General features: G+C 51.2%; 2 protein-coding genes across 2 annotated transcripts in view; one reads left to right on the forward strand and one right to left on the reverse strand.

Moving 5' to 3' along the window:
- The window catches only part of DTX4 (deltex E3 ubiquitin ligase 4), a 37,742-nt gene extending 24,293 nt beyond the window's left edge, over positions 1-13,449 (forward strand). The window contains exons 7-9 of the mRNA XM_052653059.1: positions 413-574; positions 7,594-7,683; positions 13,216-13,449. Of these exons, the coding sequence (XP_052509019.1) occupies positions 413-574; positions 7,594-7,683; positions 13,216-13,449 (486 nt within the window). The remainder of the gene's footprint in view (positions 1-412; positions 575-7,593; positions 7,684-13,215) is intronic.
- A 6,156-nt stretch (positions 13,450-19,605) lies between these two features.
- Positions 19,606-21,759, reverse strand: LOC128060994 (macrophage-expressed gene 1 protein). The gene has a single exon (XM_052653357.1). The coding sequence runs from the start codon at positions 21,757-21,759 to the stop codon at positions 19,606-19,608; it is 2,154 nt and encodes a 717-aa protein (XP_052509317.1).
- Between the last annotated feature and the right edge of the window lie 3,460 nt (positions 21,760-25,219).

Here is a 25,219-nt window from a genome sequence, read left to right on the forward strand (position 1 = left end):
CCTCCTGTTGCTTTGGAGAAAACTTCACCTTTCAGTGGCCCTGATAGCAGGCAGGGGAGCAGCTAAGATTTAGTACTGGTGTGGGTGCATTTTGCGCCTGACCCCAACTTCTTGGGGCTTCCCTGGTGACTCAGACAGTGCAGAATCTGCCTGCAATGCAGGAAACCCAGGTTCCATCCCTGGATCAGGAAGATCCTCTGGAGAAGGGCATGGCAACCCATTTGTCTTCTTGCCTGGAGAATCCCATGGACAGAGGAACCTGGCAGGCTACTGTCCCTGGGGTCGCAAAGAGTCGGACACGACAGGGTGACTAACACATCAGCCCTTTATCTCTGGTACCTTTTGGGGTTGGGTGGGGTGGTCCTGACCAAACCTGTTTCCCACACTGGAAGTTCGGGCCTTGTCTCTTCAGGATGGGAGTTTGCAGTGTCCGACCTGTAAGACCATTTACGGGGTGAAGACGGGCACCCAGCCTCCAGGGAAGATGGAGTACCACGTCATCCCCCACTCCCTGCCTGGCCACCCGGACTGCAGAACCATCCGGATCATCTACAGCATCCCCCCCGGCATCCAGGTCAGCCCGCCCTTGGCCACTGGCTTTCATGACTTCATATTTAAATGTTCGCAGGTCAGTGTTTGTCTTGAGTCCACTCAGGCTGCTGTAACCAAGGAAAAACACAGAATGTGTTCATGTCTAACCCATCTTTCTGTGCACCTGAAGTTCACACAACATGGTTGATCAGCTATTCCCTGGGGCTCAGCAGTGGAGAATCTGCCTGTAGTGTAGGAGCCACAGGAGACCCCGGCTTGATCCCTGGGTTGGGAAGATGCCCTGGAGGAGGGCACGGCACCCCACTGCAGTATCCTTGCCTGGAGAATCCCATGGACAGAGGAGCCTGGTGGGCTGCAGTCCCAGGGGTCACAAAGAGTCGGACGTGACTGAGGTGACTCAGCACACACGCACCGATATAAAATTTTTAAAGAGAACAAAAAACACACACTTTAAAAAAAAATTATTGGAGTACAGTTGGTTTCCCACGTTCTGTTGTACAGCAAAGGGATTCAGTTGCAGCTATTGTTCAATCGCTCAGTCGTGTCCGACTCTTTGTGACCCAATGAACCGCAGCACGCCAGGCCTCCCTGCCCATCACCAACCCCCGGAGTTTACTCAAACTCATGTCCATTGAGTCGGTGATGCCATCCAACCATCTCATCCTCTGTCATCCCCTTCTCCTCCTGCCCTCAATCTTTCCCAGCATCAGGGTTTTTTCAAATAAGTCAACTCTTCGCATGAGGTGGCCAAAGTATTGGAGTCTCAGCTTCAACATCAGTCCTTCCAATGAACAGCCAGGACTGATCTCCTTTAGGATGGAGTGGTTGGATCTCCTTGGTATCCAAGGGACTCTCAAGAGTCTTCTCCAACAGCACAGTTCAAAAGCATCAGTTCTTTGGCACTCAGCCTTCTTTATGGTCCAACTCTCACATCCATACATGACCACTGGAAAAACCATAGCTTTGACTAGATGGACCTTTGTTGACAAAAATGATGTCTCTGCTTTTTAATATGCTGTCTAGGTTGGCCATAACTTTCCTTCCAAGGAGTAAGCGTCTTTTAATTTCATGGTTGCAGTTATACATATATTCACATATCCACTCTTTTTTAAATTCTTCTCCCATATAGGTCATTACCGAGTGCTGAGTGGGATTCCCTATGCTATACAGCAGTCCTTTATTAGTTCTCTGTTTTATGTATAGTGGTGCATACATGTCAATCCCAATCTCTCCGTTTTAAACAACAGAAATTTACTTGTCATACTTGTGGAGGCTGAGACGTTCAAGATCAAGGTGCTGGCAGACTCAGGGTCTGGTGAAACCCTCTTCCTGGTTCGTAGACCATCCTCTCACTGTGTCCTAACGCGACAGTAGTGTGAGGGGCTGTCTAGTGTCTGCTTTATAAGGGTGCTAACCCTGTTCATCAGCGAAGGAAACAGCATCCCAGTCCAGTCTTCTTGCCTGGAGAATCCCATGGACAGAGGAGTCTGGTGTGCTACAGTCCATGAGTCGCAAACAGTCGGACACGACTGAGCAACTCACACACACACACACACACACACACACACACACGACCCCATTCATGATGGCTTCACCTAATCGCCCATCACGAACACTCCCACCTCCTAATACCATCACATTGGGGGTGAGATTTCAGCATATTAATTTTGGTGGGAACCCAGACTTTCAATTATAGCTTTTTGCCCCTGGCCTCTGAAAATTTGTGGGTCCTTCCTACCCACAAAATACATTCATTCTGTTCCAGTTCAGTTCAGTTCAGTTCAGTTCAGTTGCTCAGTCGTGTCCGACTCTTTGCGACCCCATAAATCGCAGCATGCCAGGCCTCCCTGTCCATCACCAACTCCTGGAGTTCACTCAGACTCATGTCCATCGAGTCAGTGATGCCATCCAGCCGTCTCATCCTCTGTCGTCCCCTTCTCCTCCTGCCCCCAATCCCTCCCAGCATCAGAGTCTTTTCCAATGAGTCAACTCTTCGCATGAAGTGGCCAAACTACTGGAGTTTCATCTTTAGCATCAGTCCTTCCAAAGAACACCCAGGACCGATCTCCTTTAGAATGGACTGGTTGGATCTCCTTACAGTCCAAGGGACTCTCAAGAGTCTTCTCCAACACCACAGTTCAAAAGCATCAATTCTTCAGCTCTCAGCCTTCTTCACAGTCCAACTCTCACATCCCAGTAGTCCTCAAATTCTTCACACAGTCCAGCACCCAGTTTCATTCATTTTTTTAAAAGTGTTTATTTGTTTATTTGGCTGCTCTGGGTCTTCCTTGTGGCATGTGGGATCTAGCTCCCTGATGTGGGATCTGGTTCCCTGACCAGGGATCGAACTCAGGTCCCCTGCTTTGGTAGTGCAGAGCAGCCCCAGGACTGCCAGGGAAGGGCTCCAGCACGCACTTTAAAATCTAGGTCCAAAGTCTTTTTAAATATCATCTAAACCAGAGCGAGATGAGGCTGAAGGTATAATTTCTCTTAGGGCCTCTTCATCTCCAGCTGTGAACCTGTGAAAGCAAGCAATTTGCATGGTAGAGTCTCATCAGACACTGAGTCTGCCCACACCTTGGTCTTAAACTCCCCAGCCCCAGGAACTGTGAAAAATGAATTTCTGTTGTTTTTGCTGTCATTCTGTGAGAGCAGCCTGCGCTGCTAAGACGATGTTGTGCTGTGGACAGTCTCCTTCCCACTCTGGGGCCCCTCCATCCAGCCTCCCCCTCCCCCTCGCCACCCCTATCCTTACTTTCTTACGCACCTTCCAGGGTCCTTTGTGCATTTGCAACAAAGACTTCTTCCACTCCTCCCAGCTTCACGCAAAGGGTGACATATCAGCCACATTGTTCTGCAAGCTGTATTTTCAATGCACAATATAGTCTGTAGATCTTCCCATGGCCATAGAAAGAGAACTTCCGCATTCTTGCTTAGCTTTGCATAATCATCCCTTGTATAAAGGGCCATAATTTGTATTCAGCAGTCTCCTTGTGATGGGTGTATGGATTGTTTCCAACCTTTTGCTTTAACAAATAATGCCATAATGAATAACCTCTCACGCCTGTGAGTATCTCCATAGAGTAATTTTCTAGAAGTGGAATCTTTTTTGTCAGGCGGTATTTGCGTGTGTAAATTGACAGTCCTTGACTTTTGTGGGCATGTCTTTCTTCTTGGGATTCTTCTTAAGACAGCCCATAGGAAGAAACTGAACAATTTCCCAGGCAGTAAATACAAACGTGGGGTTTTCCAGGTGGCTTAAAGATTCCGCCTGCTAATGCAGGAGATGGGTGTTTGATTCCTGGTCCAGGAAGATCCCCTGGAGAAGGCAATGGCAACCCACTCCAGTGTTCTTGCCTGGAGAATCCCATGGACAGAGGAGCCTGGCGGGCCACAGTCCACCGGGTCGTAAAAAGTAGGACATGACTGAGCAACTGAACAACGGATACAAATGGCCCTTCCTTCATACACTGGAGCTTTTTCTAAATGTTCTAGGGGGCTCCCTGGATCCCTTTATTTACCAAATATTTGTTAGTTTACTCTCCTCTCCTCCTTCCTCCTTGCCTTCCTCCCTTTTATCTTTTATTTACAAATATCTGAGCGTCAACTCTAGGCCAAACCAGGGGCTAGAGGGAGAATGATGGGTGACAGAGACACAGTCTTTACGCCTGCGAAGTCCCCATTCTAGTGGGACTGGGAAGAAACAAAATGGGGAAACGCAACAGCCTGCAGAAGAGCTGGGTGAAAACCACGGCTCTCCTTTGGAGGAATTAGCAACTAGTCAAGAAGAAATAAGTGCACGCCACTAAGCTCTAGAGTGAAAACTGATGTGCACCACTGACACAAGCCGTGGGGAGCAGGGTGGGAAAAGGCACAGGGGCAAGACAAGGCCTGCAGCCTCGGATGGGCCTGGGTTCTGATCCTCGGGTGACTTCCTCCTTTGCGAGGGATTTTGGACCTTGACCCCTGGACCCTCCTGAGCCGTGTTTCTTTATCTGCACAACCATGAAGCCAATATGCAGGGGTTTTGTAAAGATGGGCGATAATGTTTGTGTGTGCATATGAAGGTCCCGGGCACAGGACCAAGGTGCTCAGTTCCTGGGCCCCATCATTTTTCAGTATCCTACTTGTCAGGGCAGGGAAGGGGGCCTATGTCTGCCTGTCTGTCTGGGAGAGTCAGAGGAGCCTTTCTGGGGCAGGGCCTTCGGTAGTAGAGCAAAGATGAAGAAATGGAAGAGAAAGTTTTTAGCATTTTATTATTTCTTTGACTACTGGGATATAGAACGTGAAAGTGAAAGTCAGTCAGTCCTGTCCAACTCTTTGCGACCCCATGGACTATCCATGGAGTTCTCCAGGCCAGAATGCTGGAGTAGGTAGCCTTTCCCTTCTCCAGGGGATCTTCCCAACCCAGGGATCGAACCCAGGTCTCCCGAATTGCAGGTGGACTGTTTACCAGATGAGCCACAGGGGAAACCCACACCGGGATGCAGCCGATTAACAGTGCTGTGATGGTTGCAGGTGAGCAGCGCAGGGACTCAGCCGTGCGTGCACGTGTATCCATTCTCCCCTCCCGTCCAGGCTGCCACAGAACATTGCACAGAGCTGCACGTGCTGTCCCTATTAAATACAGCAGTGTGTGCATGTCCATCCCGGACTCCCTAACTAGCCCTTCCCTCCATCCCTTCCCCCTGGCGACCATAAAGGAGAACATGTTTTAGTTGGCGGGCACAGCAGAGATTTGGAGGAGAGACAGGAGGGCTGTAGGAGGCCCGTAAAGAAGTTTAATTTGGGTAGAGTTGCCCGAGTGATGGGGAGGAGGAGGGAGCAGGCAGGGGGTGGAGACAGCGACCTGGTCTGGGGAGGCCCTGACCACTGGGGTGGGGACCTCGGACTCTGCTTGACAGGCCGGGGGCACGGCTGGTCCTTGAAGGTCATTGGGCGGGTGGCTAGGATCATGGGAGGTCACATGGTTGGGATGATGCTTTAGCAAAGCCAGTCTGGCCAAAGAGTCGAGATGACGTCACCACCCAGTTAGGGGACCACTGCTTCCGGCAGTGACCCCAGGAGGACTCTGGACCAGGGCAACGCAGTTGGATGTGAGGACAAACGAGACTTCAGGGGTGACTCTAGGGCTGCCGAGGGGGCTGATGGGGAAATGAACGGAAATATGGAAATCCCAAGAAATAGCCCGTGGCCTTGGTGGGAAGCAGGACAGACTGCAGGGGGCAAAGTTTGGGGTGGGGAAACCACTTGGGAGGATGCGGTGTTTTTCCAGGCTTCAGGACCAGAGGGTGGAGAGCCCGCACAAGGGTCCAGAGGCACCTACCTGCCGCCCCTGTAGGCGCCACGGCTCCCCCAGGAAAGCCCAGGCTTGTGTCAAAGGGCGCTATCCTGGCAGCCGGTCCACGGGCCTCCCCCGAGAGTCAGTGGCTATATCCTCCATGTCACATCCATCCCTGGAGACTCCAAGGGCCACATGGGCTTGGGCTGTTGTGCGAAGTGAGGACCTATAAGCTCTGCCTTGCCTGCAGGAGATGATTCTCTGGGGGAGAAGCTGTGAGGAGGCCCAGGGCAAGTTGTGACTGCTGAGCTTAGCTGGTGCTAGGAAGGATTCTGCACTGGCCACACAACAGACAAGTCCTGGGTGGGAGAGGGGAGCAGAGCCGCAGTCAGAATCGGCCACCAGTCATCCAGCCTGGCTTAGAAACAGCCTTGGCTGCGGGAATGTTGTCAGTGTGTTTTCACATGAACATCAAATTCAGAAACTTCCAGTCCTGCGTCTCCCAGAAGACACTGCTGCCTCTCTCCGATCCCTGTAATTTCTCCTTCCCTGAGGCCTCACTGGACTCCTGCTGCTCAGTTTGCAAAATCACAGACAGTCTGAACCATGGGATTCATTTTTGCTTTAATCACATAATTTTTGAATTGTTTTGGAGCTGTCGTGTATCGTAAGGGAAAATGGGATATCTGTGTTTTCTCGAAGTTTGGTTACGACCCATTTGCTCACTCATTCGTTTGTTCAGCCGGGAGATGGTTGCTGGTCTCCTGTGTGACAGTTTGTGCCAGGAGTGGTGTGGAATCTTCCATATTCTATTGGCCTCGTCTAGAAGGGATTTTAAAACAGGGTTTCATACCCTCTGAGGAGGGGCCGGGCTGCTCAGAAATGATACACAAGCACGTGTGTGTAGGGGAGAAATATGTGTATTGACACTGGGAGGAAATCCTTCATTTTTCATGAGCTTCTCAGATGGGCCTGTAGATTGTTCTAACCCTGATTAGGAGCACTGGCTTTTGGCTAAACTCCGCTTCAGTTTCTTTCCCACCTGGTGGCCTGTGACGGCTTGCTTCACAGGGATGCTGGGTGGTAACAGTTGAGATCTTAGGAGATTTTTAGTCATGCAGATGCCAAGACTTATTGTTCAATAAGGAAACAGACTGACACCCATGAGGACCAAGGAGAAAATCCCCGAGAGCCATTCACATCATTCTGATCTCTCGGCTCTTGGCTCAGAGCTTGGAAGCACTTGGGTCATTCTGAGCAGTTCAGCGGTTAAACAATCCAGAGTGCAAGCCAGGAAACCTGGGCTGAGGTTCTGGCAAAACCGTTAATGTTCCGGAAGTCATTTAACCTCTGGGCTGCAGTTCTCCTCTTTTGTGAAACAAAAGAGCGGAGGAGATGCTGACCAAGATGAAATAAACAGCTCCTGGGCTCTGAGAGTGCGCCAGGCTCGCCTAACCTCACGTCCTACAAGGCGAGCATTGCACGTCTTCCCTCCTTGAGGGCTGGGACACCGACAGCCTCAGAGATGGCAGCTCCAGCTCACACAGCTGGGAGGCCCCCGCTCTGAGTCCTGACCTGGGTCCAAGGACCCCAGTATGTGTTAAACCACCACCCCATCTCTCCTTGGGTCTGTTCCCTGTCTAGACTCGATGGCTATTATTATATGGATAATATTTGGATCCATCAGTATTTGGATCAATCACAACCCTTATCTGAAAAACTTTAAAAAATGCTCTCTGCTCTCTTTTTGCTGCTTTCAGGGGCCGGAACACCCAAATCCTGGGAAAAGCTTCAGCGCCCGTGGCTTCCCTCGACATTGTTACCTCCCAGACAGCGAGAAGGGGAGAAAGGTGAGGACAGGTGTCGGCATCCCGGCCCCAGCTCTGCTCCCAGTGGTGCTGAGCAGAGCCCGGTCTCTCAGCTCTAGATGCCTGTGTAATCAAGTGCCATAGAGAGACTTCCCTGATGGTCCAGCATCAAAACTCTGCCTTCTCATGCAAGGGTGCAGGTGTGGCTCCTGGTCGGGGAACTAAGATCCCTGACGCCTTGCAGTCAAATCACAAAACGAAAACAGAAGCAATATTGTAACAGATTCAATAAAGACTTTACAAATGGTCTGGGTCCAAAAAAAAGGTCCCAAGTCGTAGTGGAGTTCGCTAGAGGAGTGAAGAGATGTGATTACAGTTTCGCTTTTGTAGGACGATGGGGGCTGGACTTTTGGCTTTTTTCTCCCCTGGATTTTACGGGCAATAATTCATCTATTTTAGGTTCCTCCTCTAGAGCTTTGCTGCTTACTGGCAGGTCCTGGGAAGAGCAGCAGTAGCAACACCTGGGAGCTCGATGTAAATACAGGACCTTAGAACTACTTCATTTAACTGGATCTCAGGGGGCCTGACAGCACCTGAGTGCTTGGGAAGCACCGCTCTGGGCAGGGATCTTAATCTGTGGCATTTTAATGTTTTCTGTAATGAAGATTTTTGTTGTTATTTAGTTGCTAAGTCATGGCTGACTTTTTGTGACCCCATGGACTATAGCCCACCAGCCTCCTCTGTCCGTGGGATTTCCCAGGCAAGAATACTGGAGTGGGTTGCCATTTCCTTCTCCGGGGGATCTTCTCGACCCACGGATCGAACCCAAGTTGCTGGCATTGGCAGGCAGATTCTTTACCATTGAGCCACCAGGGACTCAGTCAGTGAATACTTTGACTTTCCCCAAAAGAGCAGAGGGAAAAGTCTCTGGGTTTCTGGATTCCTAGTGATTCCGGGGGAGGCTTCAGTGGTTCTATGAACTTGAAAGTTAGAATTACAACTTCATGTTCATTTTTTCTGCCGATAAGCCCAGAAAAATCGCTAGGTTTTTAAAAACCTTTCCTGATCTCAAAAGCGAAAAGAACTATTGATTTATTGGCCAAGAGGTGCGTCTTGGTTAGCTCTCTAGGTCATGGCACGTAACAAACAGCCTCTAAATCTCGGTGGCTTCCTCCAGCTAGCATTTATTTCTCATACAGTTTGCGTGTTACTGACTATGGCTCAGTGGCTGCTGTGGGTCAGCTTTCAAGGATCTGGTTCTAAAATTCAGGGAGAAAGAGATTTGCTTCCCAGGTCCATTCCCTCCCCATGGAATGGGGCAGAGGACCAAGAGAGAATCCGAGTGGATTCTGCAATCCCATCAGAGCTTCCCCCTGAAGCTTGTCACTTCTGCTCACGCTGTGCAGATGCTAAGTTGTGTCTGACTCTAAGTTGTGACCCCATGGACTATAGCCTGCCAGCCTCCTCTGTCCGTGGGATTTCCCAGGCAAGAATACTGGGGTGGGTTGCCATTTCCTCCTCCAGGGGATCTTCCCAACCCAGGGATTGAACCCACGTCTTCTGCATTGGGAAGCAGATTCTTTACCATCTGCACTACCAGGGAAGCCCCATGCCTTTCATAGGCTCCCGCAAGTCACGAGCAAGCCAGACCAGGAGCTGGTGTCCTGCTTACCAGGAGGCTCCTCAGCAAAAAGCGGGCCTACAGTCACTCACAGCTGGAGAAGCGGAGAGTCTGGGACAACAAGAGAGTCAACCACGTCATCCTGAGGAGGTGCCCAGTGCAGTGTCCCCAGATTAGTCGTCAGGGGCAGTCCTGGAACCTGTTTGCCCAGAGCCAGCAAGCCTCTACACCCGAGACCTGCAGCCACCATCAAGTCCTGTGGTTAAAATGTGAATCCCCTTGCCAAGAGCTGTTTCTCCGCCAGATCTCCTTCTTTGTGTTAATGACATACACTAAGTCCCCTACATGGGAACCTTCAAGTTGTGAACTTTCCAAGATGCGAGTGTGGGTTCCACCAGCATCAGGCATGAGTGACGTTGCAGCTCGCCCCCCGTCTCCTGTTGCTGATGGTCCCTCAGCTCCACCACCTCCCACGTCCTCTCCCTCCTCTAATCAGGGACTCTTCTTGCCTGTCCACTCGATGCCGGCCTCTGTGTGCCAGCTGTCATACTATGCTTTTCAGGGTGCTGTCAGTTCCGTTCAGTTGCTCAGTTGGGTCCGACTCTTTGCGACCCCATGGACCACAGCACGCCAGGCCTCCCTGGCCGTCACCAACGCCCGGAGTTTACTCAAACTCATGTCCATTGAGTCGATGATGCCATCCAACCATCTCATCCTCTGTCGTCCCCTTCTCCTACCTTCAGTCTTTCGAAGCATCAGAGTCTTTTCCAATGAGTCAGTTCTTCACATCAGGTAGCTGGAGTATTGGAGTTTCAGCTTCAACATCAGTCCTTCCAATGAACACTCAGGGCTGATCTCCTTTAGGATGGACTGGTTAGATCTCTTTGCAGTCCAAGGGACTCTCAAGAGTCTTCCCCAACACCACAGTTCAAAAGCATCAATTCCTTGGCACTCGGCTTTCTTTATAGTCCAGCTCTCACATCCGAGGTACTGTACTGTAAGATTAAAAATGTTTTCCTTATTTTTTGTTTGTTTTTTATGTAATATTTGTGTGAAAGCATTATAAGCTAACATTATGGTATAGTACTGTATAGCTGTTTGTGTTAGTTGGGTTGGACTTACAGACACATTGGACTTAAACGGATGCGCTATCGGAACAGAACTCACTCATATCTCGGGGACTTACTGTGCTCTGTATCCCTGGAACCACGTTGGGCGCATGAACATAGCCCTGAGACACACACTCCTCCCTACACTGCCCTCGGAACCACTTGAATCTTTTCCTAATCCTCCAAACTAGTTATCTGTCACCAGAATAGTGATTCTAAAACAGTTTCTCATGTCAGTCTCCTTCGTTTAACAGAAATAAAGTGAGAGAAAAAAACGCGAAACTGCTAGGATGGCTTTCCTTACAAGGACGGCTTTCTCAGTTCAGTAGACAGGACCTCCCACAGTTTGGGTCTGAATCTTCCCTTCCCACCAGCTCCTCGCCTTTAACCCCCCGTGCTTGCTGTTCTCAGACCCTCACCCTGGGTTCCTTTGCAGAGTGAGGTGATAGAGTGTAAGCTTTGAAGCCAGACCAGCCTGGCTTCGGATCCTAGTCCTGCCGTTTAGCGCATGTGGGAAATGGACATGAGGTTGATTTAAGTGTCAGTCTCCTAATCTCTGAAAGAGTGGGATTCAATTTCTAGCTCTGTGGACAGGATGTTGTCAGAGTTAAATGCAGAATTGTTTTTTGTGAAGAGTTTCTTCGCATTTGTGAAGAATCTGCCTGCAGTGCGGGAGACCTGGGTTCAATCCCTGGGTCAGAAAGGTCCCCTGGAGGAGGAAACGGCAACCCACTCCCGTATCCTTGCCTGGAGGATCCCATGGGCAGGGAAGCCTGGCGGCTACAGTCAAGGAGTCGCCGAGTAGCACACAGCTGAGCCGCTAGCGCATACGGCATTCGTGAAAGGCTCCCTTGGTGGCTCAGTGGTAAAGAACCCACCGGCCAAGGCAGGAGATGTGGGTTTGATCCCTGGGTTGGGACGATTCCCTGGAAAAGGAAATGGCAATCTACTCCAGTGTTCTTGCTTGGGAAATTCCATGGACAGAGGAGCCAGGCGGGCTGCAGTCCATGGGGTCACCGAAGAGCCGGATGCAGGTTAACAACTAACCAGCAATAACAATAAGCATTTTGTGAAATGCCCGGTGTGCTGGCAACAATGACCTACCCCTTGGACCATATGTCTTTCCTGCGCCTGTACATTCTTCTCTATTCATATACCTCAAATCCTCCCCGCTCTCTGTGACTCAGCTCACAAGCATCCCCTCCGTGAGATCTATCCTGATGCCCACCCGCGGGTCAGCAGAGTCGTGCCCGGGACCAGAGTGTAAAGGCAGGCAGTCCTGAGTCTGGGCCCGCTCTGGCACTTTTGAGCTGCATGACCCAGACACATCTGCTCTCTTCTTCCGCGGAGAAGGGACAATGAGCATCCTGTTGTAGCCAGCTGTTAGGACCATCAGGTGACCCAGAGCCTGGCTTAGGACCATTAGGTGGACCAGAGCCTGGCACTCGGCCAGTAAGCGGCCGGGAAGCGGTGGCTCTTAGCTTCAGCATCTTCCAGCCTTTTCTTTCTTTCTTTCTTTCTGTGCTGGGTCTTCAAGCTGGCTCTTCACCACACAGACTTTCCTCTCGCTGCAGTGCCTTCTCTTGTTGCAGAGCATGGGCGCTGGGGTGCAGGAGCTTCCATCGCTGCAGTCGTTGGGGCACAAGGTCTCAGCAGTTGCAGCTCCTAATTGTCATGGCTCATGAGCTCTGAGGCCTGTGGGAACTTCCCAGCTCAGGAATCAAACCCACATCACCTGCACTGGCAGGCGGATTCTTTACCTCAGAGCCACTAGGAAGCCCCTGCCAATCAGATCACCATGAAGTTTCCTCACCTCCAGTTCACACCCTGTTTACAGCTGTTCAGTTTTGAACCCAATGCATTTTTATCAGGTGCCTTCTTCACACTGGTCAGGGTGTCAGGCATTTGTCCTCCTCAACCAAGACTGTTTTTCAGTGTAGCTGAATTGAAACATTCTGCATGTCCTCACACCTCTCTGAGCCTCACCCATAACTCAGAGGTAATGATAGCACCTGCCAGACCTGGTGCTAGATTTCCCATCTGAGCCTCACAGCCAAAGGTGGTTATGAGGACCGGACGAAAAACTAACTGTGAAATGGCCTGGAAGAGGTCAGACATGCCTACCATGGCCCTGGAGAAGCACTGCACAGCATCAGCTGCGAGTCAGCTAAGGCCACACTCTGGTGCTGGTGGCGGTGGGCATGGCTCAGAAGATCTCAGATTGCTCCTTAGAGCCTCAAATTCCTAGATCCCAGCTTTTAAAATGCAGCTATGATGCTGGTTTCCCAGGTGGTGCTTGCAGTAAAGAACCTACCTAGTGCAGGAGATGTAAGAGATGTGAGTCCGATCCCTGGTCGGGAAGCTCCCCTGGAGCATGAAATGGCAGCCCACTCCAGTATTCTTGCCTGGAGAATCCCATGGACAGAGGAGTCTGGTGGCCTACGGCCCATGGGATCACAAAGAGCTGGACGCAACTGAAGCGACTTAGCGTGGGAGATGCTGGGCCCTAACATTAGTTGAGTGGATATACCAGGCACTGCTGTGAAAGCACTCTGCATGTGGGGCCCCCTAAGACGCTCACAACCTTTGAGGTTAAGTGGTACCGCTGGAAGCTCAGAGAGGTCATGTAACTTGCCCAAGGCCACACAGTTTGTCCGTGACAGAGTCAAGAATGAACCTGCCAGGTCCTTGAGTTCACTTCCCAGCTCCTGCCCATTCCCTGTGCTTCTTGGAGCACATGGTGTGGGCAGGGCTGGGATCCCAGGGCAGGGGAGGCATTCTCCCTGCGGATGGCCTTTGACCAGCACAGCCTGTCTAGCACTGATCTCCCCTGTTTTCTCTCAGGTCCTGAAGCTGCTTCTCGTGGCCTGGGATCGCCGCCTTATCTTCGCCATCGGGACGTCCAGCACCACGGGCGAGTCAGACACCGTCATCTGGAATGAAGTCCATCACAAGACAGAGTTCGGCTCTAACCTCACTGGCCACGGCTACCCAGATGCCAACTACCTGGATAACGTGCTGGCCGAGCTGGCCGCCCAGGGCATTTCCGAGGACAGCGCTGCCCAGGAGAAGGACTGAGCTGGGGGAGGGGGGTGGATGGGGCTTCGGGGTGGCAGGGGTGTGGGAACCACAGGGCAGGAAGGAGGGAGAGTCAGGGTGGAAGTTGGTGCCGTGCCCTCCCGAGCCCCTTGTGCCGTCTCCATCTCCCATCCTTCGGCCACAGCGGGGAGCCAGAGTGAATAAGGGGATGTCATTCACAAACCTCATCCAACACGCAGGGGCCGCGGGACGGGGTGAGGGCCGCCCTCGCCTGTTCCCGTGGAGCGTCGGAGCTGGGCAGGCAGGGACTCCTCCCCTCACACCACCCCCAGCCCCCAGCAGGGGGCACCGTCAGCACACGTGGGGGACGGGCACCTCTTACCCTGGCCTTGTGAAGCCAGGGGCGCCCGCCTTGGCTGGCTTCTCGCTGCTTCCACTCTGCTTGGAGAGCGGAGTTTCTACTTTTCTCTCATCCCCTGGAGGTGCGGCGCTCTCACTGTGCAAGACTGAGAGGCAGAGGAGTGAACCGCTGCGGCATCGGCAACCAATGCCTCGATGTACAGGGAGGAAGTGCTTCTCACCAAGAGGGGGCGAGGGCAGCGAGGGCTTCCGGGAGCATCTCAGCTCCCATCGCGGTCCTGGCTGCTCCCGCCTCCCGCTCACCCCTCTGCCCTGTCCAAAGAGGCATCCGATTCTCTTACGCAGACGGAGGGACTCTGGGATTCCTCTCTGGGGCGCGATGTCTCCCGCCCCTCTCTGATCAGGCCAGAGCCTGCGTCCCACTTAGCATCTGAATTAGTCCTCAGGGAGAGGAGCCCAACTCTTCCAACTCATCCCAGACCAGCTCAAAGATTCCGTGTGATTCATCCAGTCACTGTGAGTGGAGCCCAGGCTGGGCTCCGTCCCATCCGTGGACGTGTGTGTGTGTGTGTGTGTGTGTGTGTGTGTGTGTGTGTGCGTGCGCCGCGCGGGATCAGGCTCTGCCGCTGGGCCAGGTCGGCAGAGGGTCCCATCGTGATCTCACACTCTGGTTCTGCAAACTGTCAGACCCCAGTTCTGATGGGACTGAAACAGCCAGGCAGCGGTTTGTCGGTGTGCCTCATTGTCTGACACCCGTCCCCTAGTCAACATGAACCCAGACCGAGACAGGGCTGTGCTTGGGGGCGGGGGGGCAGGGTGGACGGGCCCCTTTGTATATCTCTCGCAAGGTGGGATCTGAGCTGGTCCACGAGGACCTCAGCGGGTCTCCATGCACGTTGTCTAATGAGCCTGGAGGTGTGCGGGGACCCTCATCTTCCTCTGCAATGACAGGCTGGCCCAGCACATGAGGGAGCCTCTAGCCCTTTCCTAGCAGGGTTGGGACCACCTTGGGGTCCAGTCCAACCTGTGGCAGGGTTGTGGCCCAAGACCCTGCCTGTCCCCCACATTCCCTTCGGCTCCCATGAAGGAGACAGTTGGGGGTCAGGGAGGAGAGATGGGGGATGAAGAAGGGAACCCCAATTCTGCCCCCTTTGAAAGTGGATTCTCTGAACTCCGTGTTTGGGGGAAGTTGCTCTGGATCCTAATTCGAATTTATATACCTTGTGTCTGGGGGTCTGACATATATATATATATATGTATATATATATGCACATATATTTCATAGTATTTGGAAGGTTTTCGATGCTGGAAAAATGGAAAAGCCTTCAGACGCGGTACTGAAGTAAGAAGCGGCAGCCAAGCTTTTCCAAGGGTCAGCTCTGAGTGTCCTGCTCTCAGGCTTGCAGACATTCTGAGGAGGGGAGGCACTGGTGCTGAGCTCGTCCTCCTCTTCCACGTGGCAGAAGACATGAAAGTGTTAGTTGCCAAGTTGCTTTGGGAATATTAGTTAGCTCCAGCGAAGGGCGCTCTGGCAGGAGGCCTTCCAGCCTCACCCATCAGTCCTTTACCTCACCAGCAGACCAGGAGACTGGCCCCCAGCCCACCGCACCACAGGGCAGTTTCCTGCCGCAGCCGGGAAGGAAACATCCGAACTCAACGGGAGAAGGGCTCTCGCCCTCGCTTAGCGTTTGACGTCAGCCCATGACCGTTGCCGGACCACCCTGTGCCAGAGACAGGCCTCATCATAAGCCCGGCTACACCCCCACCCTCCTTCAGCATCCTTGTCCAGGATCCTCCGGCCTCCTCACCCACAGGAACGAGAAAACAGACCCGGAGCCGGCGGGTAGACAGAGCGGTGTGGCGAGAGGTGGTGAAAGAAGGGAGGGTGATAACTGGCAGAGGGCCGTGCGGAGAGACTGATTTCCCTGAGTCGGGCAGAAGAAGGTGCGGGTGGAGAAGGAGCCGGGCCCAGGGCAGAGAGAAGAGGCCACAGGGGAAAGGCAGGCAGGTGGTACCTCTTTGAGAGTCGTCTTCACACCTTCCAGCCTACCCCTCTCAGGATGCTGAGAGTACTGATGGCCTGTGTCTCTTCCCAAGATGCTCGCAGGGGCTACCTCATCTGCTGCTCTTCTAGTGGGACTTTCTGGGCAGAAGGAACTGTTCATGTCCCTTCTAACACTGTGCCAGGCAAAGGGGGTGGGAGGGGCATGCCTCTGCCCTCTCTCATGCCAACCTGAAAAGGTACAGCCCTGGGTTGGGCGAGAACCCCCGCCGGCAGAGGTCCTGTGCATCCATCACTCGCACGCAGGAAGTCCTCCCGCCGGAAGCCCTGCTGTGTTCCCTGCCCCATGCAGGGAATCCCACGCCCGCCCTCTCATCGTCAACACCAGCAGCCTCATTTCTCCCCTCCTGAGTCTCCGGGGAGGACACGTGGGACTGGAGACAAACCCTGTTAGTGCCCATCCCTTGAAAGGTGGATCGTGTGTGTGTGTGTGTGTGTGTGTGTGTGTGTGTGTAAGGTGGATCGTGTGTGTGTGTGTGTGTGTGTAAGGTGGATCGTGTGTGTGTGTGTGAAAGGTGGATCGTGTGTGTGTGTGAAAGGTGGATCGTGTGTGTGTGTGTGTGTGAAAGGTGGATTGTGTGTGTGTGTGAAAGGTGGATTGTGTGTGTGTGTGAAAGGTGGATTGTGTGTGTGTGTGTGAAAGGTGGATCGTGTGTGTGTGTGTGTGTGTGTGAAAGGTGGATCGTGTGTGTGTGTGTGTGTGAAAGGTGGATTGTGTGTGTGTATGTGTGTGTGAAAGGTGGATTTTGTGTGTGTGTGTGTGTGTGTGAAAGGTGGATCGTGTGTGTGTGTGTGTGTAAGTAGTTGCCTTTGTTTTCATCCCCCTTTTGGGAAGCCTGGACTTCTCTGTGGTTTCACGCCTGGTCCAATGCTCGTCCTGGTGGTGTGGGCATGGGATGGTTGAGGGGGAGGTCCTGTGTGGTACAAGGGAGGGCCCTGTCCTCTTTTCCTGGTCTGTGGTCCCTGGCATTGATGGGGGGCAGCGGGGCGGGGGGGGGGGTGGTTCTGGGGGAGAGCGGGTGACTGTCCTGTTGTAAATCACTGTAACGTGTGTTCTGAAGTCCTTGGTGTTGCTCTGTGAGTGGACATCGCCACCTGGTGCTCATGAGGTTTACGTGCGGAACAATAAACGGCAAACAACCGCAAACTGTCCTCAGCCTGCTTTCCGTCCATCGCCTACCGGTGAGGACTTGGGGAACCTCCCCCAGTCCGTGAGCAACCGCAAGCCCTTCCACTGAACGGGAGAGTCCCTTTTTCTACTCTTCTTTACATCTTCTTTACCCACACATTTGACCAAGTAACCTACTTTGACTTCTTGTTCCTCCAAAGAAACAGATGACCTGGCAGGGGAAACAAGTGAAACAGTAGGGGAAAGACCATCTTAAAAACCATGAGTGTTTGCTTCTTAAAGTTCCCTTCACTTGGCCACAATATCGGGTATGTTTCAATAGCTTACAGGCTGTGTTTTTCAGATGTGCTCAATTGCTAAGTGGTGTCCAACTCTTCGACCCCAGGGACTGTCGCCCACCAGGCTCCTCTGTCCATGAGATTTCACGGGCAAGAATACTGGAGTGGGTGGCCATTTCCTCCTCCAGTTTTTCAAATCCCGATTCGAATGAGAACACAAAGATAAAATGCAATTGCAGAGGGGCTTTTGTCACGCCAGTGTGTCCTTGTTTCTGACAGCCTGTGGAGTGTGGTTTTCCTGGAAGTCTGGGTCAGTGTTTCCACAGACTCCAACCTGAGCTAGCCAGTCAAGAAAGCAGGACTCAGAGAGCAGAACCTATGCAACCCCATCAGGGTTTGGATTTTGTAAAGGGACTTGATGAATGCAAACCTCAGGCTGTCTCATTCTGATTTCCTGTGGATGAATAGAGAACACATTCCTCAAGTACACATTTTAATACATATTTATGTGCAACGTTGTTAGAAGTATAAGTTGGTGAAGAACTTTACATTTCAGTGGGCTGTTAGTACATTAAAAGTCTCAGAGGTTAAAGGTATACTTTGTTTATCCCACTCAGTATTCTTCAAGAACTCACAGGCAAGTCAGTATCAGCAGGAAAGTGGTCAGCTTGGCTGAAACATACCCACAAAACCCCCAGAGGTAAGGGAAGGCATATTAATGCTTAAGAAGCAGAGGTTTAGTACAGAGGTTGTAGAAATCTCTGTCTGGCTGAGAGCTCAGCTCCAGTTCTGTGAGTCATGCCTCTGTATCGTAGTGGGAGTGACTGTATGCTCTCCCTCTTGTCTTCCCACGATCTGGGACAGTTCAAGCTCCCAGAAGGACCTGGTAGAAGCCAAACTTGTGACTGCAGGTGTTAAATGAGGACAGGACAAATTATCCTTCAGAGAGGATAACTCACCCATGACATTCGATTTGGTGAAGAAAAATATAGCTTTAAAAATATGGTGCAGATTATTAATGGAGTCACCCTAATAATTACAATTAGGTGAGACCATTCTTAAAATTAGGCAAAGCATCAAATGTCAGGTGACAATCATGCATCCCATGAGGTGTCCCAGGGGAGCCAGTGTGGGACTGAAATAAACGCGCCACAAATGATGCTGGGTGTCGTTTTTCATTTCATTTAAGAACACTTATTTGATCATGTCAACCTCCTTTCCACTGGAGAAAAGAAAAGAACGGGGTACACAATTGGGTTTTTTCTATCTTGTTCAGATTTGGGGGATGAAATGATAATTAGGTGTAGGTTCACTTTGATTTCTTGCATCTTTCTTGCCTTCTACCCCCAGAAAAATTTTGAAATGTGGGGTATGTGTACGTGTGCATTGATGTGGGTTGTGTGAACGTGATGGGAGAATAGAAAGGGGGGATGGTCATCTATGGATGAGGGAGGGATGGTACCTGGGTAACAGAACATGAGAGAGTCATGCTTGATCTAGCCAAACCTGCAGCTCTTTTCTTTGCCCCACTTAGCATAAGCTGAGAGGACGAAGCCAGGCAGCTGGTTGTGGGTAAGAATTCCAGTTCCCCAAGAGCACCAGAATCTTTTCTAGCTTTCACCCTTTCTTCACTCACTGCTGGTCTCCAAACCACCCCTTCTCCCTTGACCTCCTAAGAGAAGTTTAAATGTTAAAGTGTTCTCTGAGGGCTTTACGACACTAGTCTGAAGTCCAAGAGTGGCCTGGTCGCAGTAAGTCTTAATTGTGGGGAGCTTGAAAAGAGTGGGCTTGGTCTAGACACCATCTCCTGGTTCAGAGGATGCTGAGATGGTCCAGAGGAGATGACGCAGTCATCAGTACCTCAAAAATGGAATGCGAGAGCCAGGCAGGACCTTCTGTGTGTTCCAGGGGCTTTTCTGGGAGTGTGAAATCCAGACAGCTTTCAAAAAACACAAAATAGTGGGAGGGTAACATTTAAAGACATCTTTAGAGCTCATGAATTGGAAACCATGGCTGACCTCACATTAAATACACCTTCAAATCCAAATATGAACATTCTCCCTTGTCCTTCTTATACATAAGCTTTCAGGTGAAGAAAATGGTACACACTGAGAAGAGACGACCCCTTCAAGTTTTAGGATGACTTTTACTTAAAAAGTCACAACTGCCCTCCAACCCCTCTCCCAACATTGTCCATGTGGCTCTGTTTACTTCCTGGCCCAGAGACCTAGAAAGCCCCAGTCCCACAAGGCCTTCTGTCGCACTTGACCCAGCAGTACTTAGAAGGGCAGAGTGGAGAGAGAAAGAGATGAAAGCCATGCTTGAAGGCGTGACCAGGGAGGAGGGAAGCGGTGTCCTGGGAGAGTCTAAGCAGGGCTCTGTGCCTGCTCTTGGTCAAGGGCATCTCCATTCACGGCAGCGCCTGCAGCCAAACTCTGCTTCTCATCCTGGAGGGCCTGGTATCCCCTTTTCCTGGACTTCCGGGCACCGTAGATGGCCAGGGAGATGACCCCTGCCAGGGCGACGGTCACCCCCAGGGTGAGCCCTGCGGCTGCTCCTCCAGACAGAGCCTCGCTGTCTCCGTGGATCACTCTCATGGCCCTGCGAAGTTCCAGGGGCTCCCCCAGCCTCCACTGGTGGGTCTGGGGGTCTTTAATCCAGGAGCTGGCCGTCTCGGGGTTAGTCACCAGGACAGTGTTGGTGGCCGCCTGACTCATGAGGGGTGGCCGGGTGTAAGGAGGGAGCCTGACAGCAGGCAGAGACCCTCCCGTGAAAAGCCCAGCTTTGACACAATAAGACACTTGGCACCCATCGCTGATGAGGGCTAGGTGTTGGCTGAAGCCCCCCGGACACTTTTTTAGAGAAGGTGCCCCCAGATCTTTGGATGCAGCAGAATCCACCAAGGGGTTCCCCACCACACAGCTAAAGAACCCACCAAAGGGGACAGAAAATCTATATCCCAACTCATGGTCCTGAGAGGCACATACCTTAAGGTGTTCAAAAAGTCTCAGTTGAAAATAGCCGGCTGGGCACGACTGGGCATTGGTCAGAGGATTTATGCTCTTACCACTGAAGAGCCCGCCAAAAAGGAGCCCCGAGTTTTCCGATACTTGGCCACTGGCTGCACACCAGAAAGCCCTGAATTCAGCCCTGGCTACTCGAAACGCGTCTTCACACACGGTCTTGCAGAAGATGAAGAGGGCACACTTGCGTGAGCACTCCAGGTGGCTGTACCCCTCCTCGTGGGTCTGGGCCAGCAGCTGGACTGGGGAGTAACCAGAGGGGCAGGACATGCTGCCAGTCAGCGGATTCTTCTGCTCCAGGTTCTGGCAGAGTTGGACAACCTCATTCCCCAAGAACTGGGTGCATTCCTGGTAAACTCCCCCGAAGGAGAAATTGGTCATCTTCCCCTCGCAAGAACCATCGTCAGTGTTGGCTTGGAAGTTGAAGTTGGGCGAGCTGAGATCCGTGCAGCCAGGGTAGGTGTTGACCGCATAATACCTGCGCACGGCCGCCTCCACCGTCTTGGACAGCTTTCTCACCAAGGGCCCCGGCAGGTCAGGCAGTCGTTCGGGGTTGATGAAGAAATGCAGAGGCAGGCCAGCTCGGTCCATAGCCACCAGGTGGCCGGTGACACCCTGCTGCCAGGCCTGGAGGGTGATGCCTGGGTAAAATGGAAGTCCTCCGATGCTCTGAACTCTGGAGTTGGTTCGGTTGGAGAGGTAGCTCCTGGTGAAGGCATTCTGCGAGGTGTAGTTCTCCTCGAATTTGAAGTTCACGATGTTCAGGAAGGTGATTCCAGCGGACGTGGTCACGGCGGTGCGGCTGCTCTGGCTGTCCTGCAGGAAGGACGACCTGATGTGGTCCTCCTGAATGAGCGCGGCCCCTGCATCCACGCTGCTGATGACATGGGTGCCGTAGTTGAGGACCAGGAGTTCTGCCAAGTAGGTGGCCATCCGGGTCTGGTTGTTCTCCAGTTGCTCCGAGATGTCCATGAGCGCCTTCTTAAACCCCCAGCTTAGCTCTGCATCTGGGTTGATTTTGACTGTGTAGACCAGGTTTCTTACCTGAACCTGGGTAGTTACAGCTTGGTCCTTCACCTGAAGGGTCTTTATCCTCTGGAACTCAAGGGAGAACTTGCCGTTGACTTTGGAAAAAAGAGAGAGCTCCATGTTGATGGAGTTGGAGGTGCTGCTCTGGTAGTTCACCCAGGACTCCAGGATTTTGGAGTTCATCTCCAGGTTGCTCTGCCTCTGGGGAATGGTGAAGATCTCATCCGGAATGATGTACTGCCCGTCTTCCGTGGTCCTGCAGTGTCTGTAAGCCAACTCCATCACCCGTCCCATGTCCACATTCCGCAGGTTATCCCAGCCGCCTCCGGGCAAGACAGGCAGAACGGGCACTTTTAAGGCATTCTTGCAATTTTGAAACCCAGCCTCATCGGTCGCGCCCCAAGATGTGTCCGTTTTAGCCCATGTTGCCACCGCCCAGATTAGAAAGGCACTCCTGAAGCTGTTCATGGCTCAGACAGCCCTGGCCTGACCCACCAGTCCTAAGCTGCGGCCAGCGGGCTTGGGGCAGACTGAACTGATGGGAAAGAAAGCTGTTGCTGAAACAAAAAGTTCAGCAGTTCTCCTAAAGCCACCAGTTCCTCTTTGGGCTAGTCTAATCTCAAAACGGGGAAATGAGAGTCGATTCAAACACTAAGGTCCATCAGGACTTTGATAAAATTGTGTGGCACAGCCACACAATTGTGAAAACACAGCCCTGTATCCTTAACAGTCAGCTGCCCCCCGACCTCCTCCAGCACCCAGCTGGTTACTCTGCACAGCAGTGGGCACTCAGAAAAAATACAACCACACACCTTACCGTTACCCCCAGGAGAGCGTTCCAGCTTTGAAAGAAAGCTTTCGTTTCACTTTTTGTTCACTGTCTTGATGGTTCTGCTTTCCTCTAATGACTCTCTGCTGGGACTTCACTATCACTGTCCTTTTCCTCTGTGTATAGTTGGCAATAACTTGGTACCTGCTCTTATAACTTTAATTTTTTCATTCCATGGTTAAGTGCATGTAACTTAGACAGATGTGTAAAAACGAATGTGGTCTTCACCACTCAGGTTTTTACCACTCAGGTTTTTAAAGCAGCAATTCATTTGTTGTGTCATTAGAGAAGATAACTTCATGAAGTTGCATTTGTGTACTAATGCTAAGTCTATTAAACCTCTTCATTTAAAGCAGTCTTTTCAGGCCCATTGACCTAAAACCAGGCTTGATTGGAGCCCAGTTCTGTTGGTTCTTTGAGACAACTAGCACACTGAGTGGAAGCTGGGGAATCCAGAGGAGTTAACAGAAACTACCAATTGCACCCTTATGTCACCCTGATGGCTCCCAACTGCACCCTTACACCGTGAACCAGACGCAGGACTGAGGCTGCAAAAGCCATGTTTCAATTCACAGGCCTCCTGTCTGCATTCAGGAAAGGCAATTTCAAGGAATTGAATCACCACAGGATTGTCACTGATGCAGCTGACAGGTGTTTTCAGAAATAATGAGGCCAGTTGTCTAGCTTTACAGGCGGAGCATCACTAGCTGCTATTAAAACCTTGATGCAATCTAGAAAAAATGATACAGATGGACCTGTTTGCTTAGAGAGCAGACATAGTGAACAAATCCATGGGCACCGAAGAGGGAAAATGGGGTGGGGTGAACAGGGAGTCTGGGACTCACACGTGCGTGTATCAGGTAGATCGCTAGGGAACCAGCTGAAGAGCACAGGGAACAAGGGAAGATGCGTGCAGACCGCCTGCAGGACAGACACCAAGCCAACCTTAGAAACGCGCTCCGATAGGCACCAGATGAAGACGAATGCTGCTTGATTTCACTGATGCAAGGGACCTAGAACAGTCAAATTCACAGTCAGAAAGTACATTGGTAGCTGCCAGCGGGGTGGGAAGTTAGTCTTTACTGGGGACAGAGCTTCAGTTTAGGAGGGTGAAACATTCCAGAAATGGATGATGGTGAGACTGCACAGCAACGCGGACGCATTTAGTGCCCTGAACTGCACAGGGAACGACGGATAAAGTAGCATGCTTTATGCTCTGTGACTTTCACCATGCTGGCTCAGTTGGTAGAGAACCTGCCTGCGGTGCAGGAGACCTGGCGTCAGTCCTTGGGTTGGGAAGATCCCTTGGAGAAGGGAATGAGTTCTTGCTTAGAGGATTCCATGGACTGAGGATACAGTCCATGCAGTGGCCAAGAGTCAGACATGACCGAGCAACTAACACTTTGCCACAATTAAAAAAATAAAAAAGCCTGATTTGCGTGGGCATGTGATACTGCAATCCTACTCCTAGGCATATATCTGGAGACAATTCTAATTCAAATAATACATGCACCTCAACATTCATAGCAGCACTGTTTACAATAGATAAGACATGGAATCAATAAGTGCCCATCGACAGATGAAGGGACAAACTATATGGATTTTGTGTGTGTTCTCAGTCACTCAGTCATGTCTGACTCTTTGCAACTGCGTGGCCTGTGGCCTGTCAGGCTCCCCTGTCCGTGGGATTTTTCAGACAAGAATAGTGGAGTGGGTTGCCATTTCCTCCTCCAGCAGATCTTCCCAATCCAGGGATCGAACTCGCATCTCCTGCGTTGGCAGGTGAGTTCGTTACCACTGAGCCACCCGGGAAGCCATGTAGATTTACATGTAATGGAATACTGTGTTTTAGTTGCTAAGCTGTGTCTGACTCTTTGCGACCCCATGGACTGTAGCACCAGGCTCCTCTGTCCATGGAATTACCCAGGCAAGAACACTGGAGTGGGTTGCCATTTCCTTCTCCATATTTCCTAGTCATAAAAAAATGAAATAATGCCATTTTGCAACACTGATGGACCTAGAGATTATCATAGGAAGTGAAGTAAGTCAGACAGAGAGAGACGAAAATCATATGATTTCACTTGCTTGTGGAATCTAAAGAAAATACAAATAAACTTAATAGACTTGTGGTTGGCAAGGGGGAAAGTGGGTGAGGGAGTGATGGATTGGGAGTCTGGGGTTAGCAGATGTGAACAATTATATATAGGAAGGATAAACGCAAAGCCCTACTGTATAGCACAGGGAACTAGAGTCAGTATACTGTGATAAATCATAATGAAAAAGATATGAAAAAATACATATATATGTGTCTGAGTCATTTTGCTGTGTAGTAGAGATTAACACTCCATTGTAAATCAACTACATTTTAATAAAATAAAATTTAAAAAACCTTGATGGTGTTCTGTAACCCAGAAATATCACACTCTGGCTCTATTAATGCCTCAGTCATCACGCTCTGGGGAATTCACTTACACTCAAGTTCAGTTCAGTTCAGTTCAGTTCACTCGCTCAGTCATGTCTGACTCTTTGTGACCCCATGAACTGCAGCACACCAGGCCTCCCTGTCCATCGCCAACTCCTGGAGTTCACTCAGACTCACATGCATCGAGTCAGTGATGCCATCCAGCCATCTCATCCCCTGTCATCCCCTTCTCCTCCTGCCTTCAATCTTTCCCAGCATCAAGGTCTTTTCCAATGAGTCACCTCTTCACATCAGGTGGCCAAAGTATTGGAATTTCAGCTTCAACATCAGTCCTTCCAGTGAACATCCAGGACCAATCTCCTTTAGGATGGTCTGGTTGGATCTCCTTGCAGTCCAAGGGACTCTCAAGAGTCTTCTCCAACACCACAGTTCAAAAACATCAATTCTACGGCACTCAGCTTTCTTCACAGTCCAACTCTCACATCCATACATGACCACTGGAAAAACCATAGCCTTGACTAGATGGACCTTTGTTGGCAAAGTAATGTCTGTGCTTTTCAATATGTCTAGGTTGGTCATAACTTTCGTTCCAAGGAGTAAGCGTCTTTTAAGGGTTTAGTTTATGAACCAGTTTCTGGGCTTCCCAGGTGGCTCATTGGTGAAGAATCTGCCTGCCA

This window comes from Budorcas taxicolor, chromosome 15 (assembly GCF_023091745.1).
Source record: "Budorcas taxicolor isolate Tak-1 chromosome 15, Takin1.1, whole genome shotgun sequence".
NCBI classification, from domain to species: domain Eukaryota; kingdom Metazoa; phylum Chordata; class Mammalia; order Artiodactyla; family Bovidae; genus Budorcas; species Budorcas taxicolor.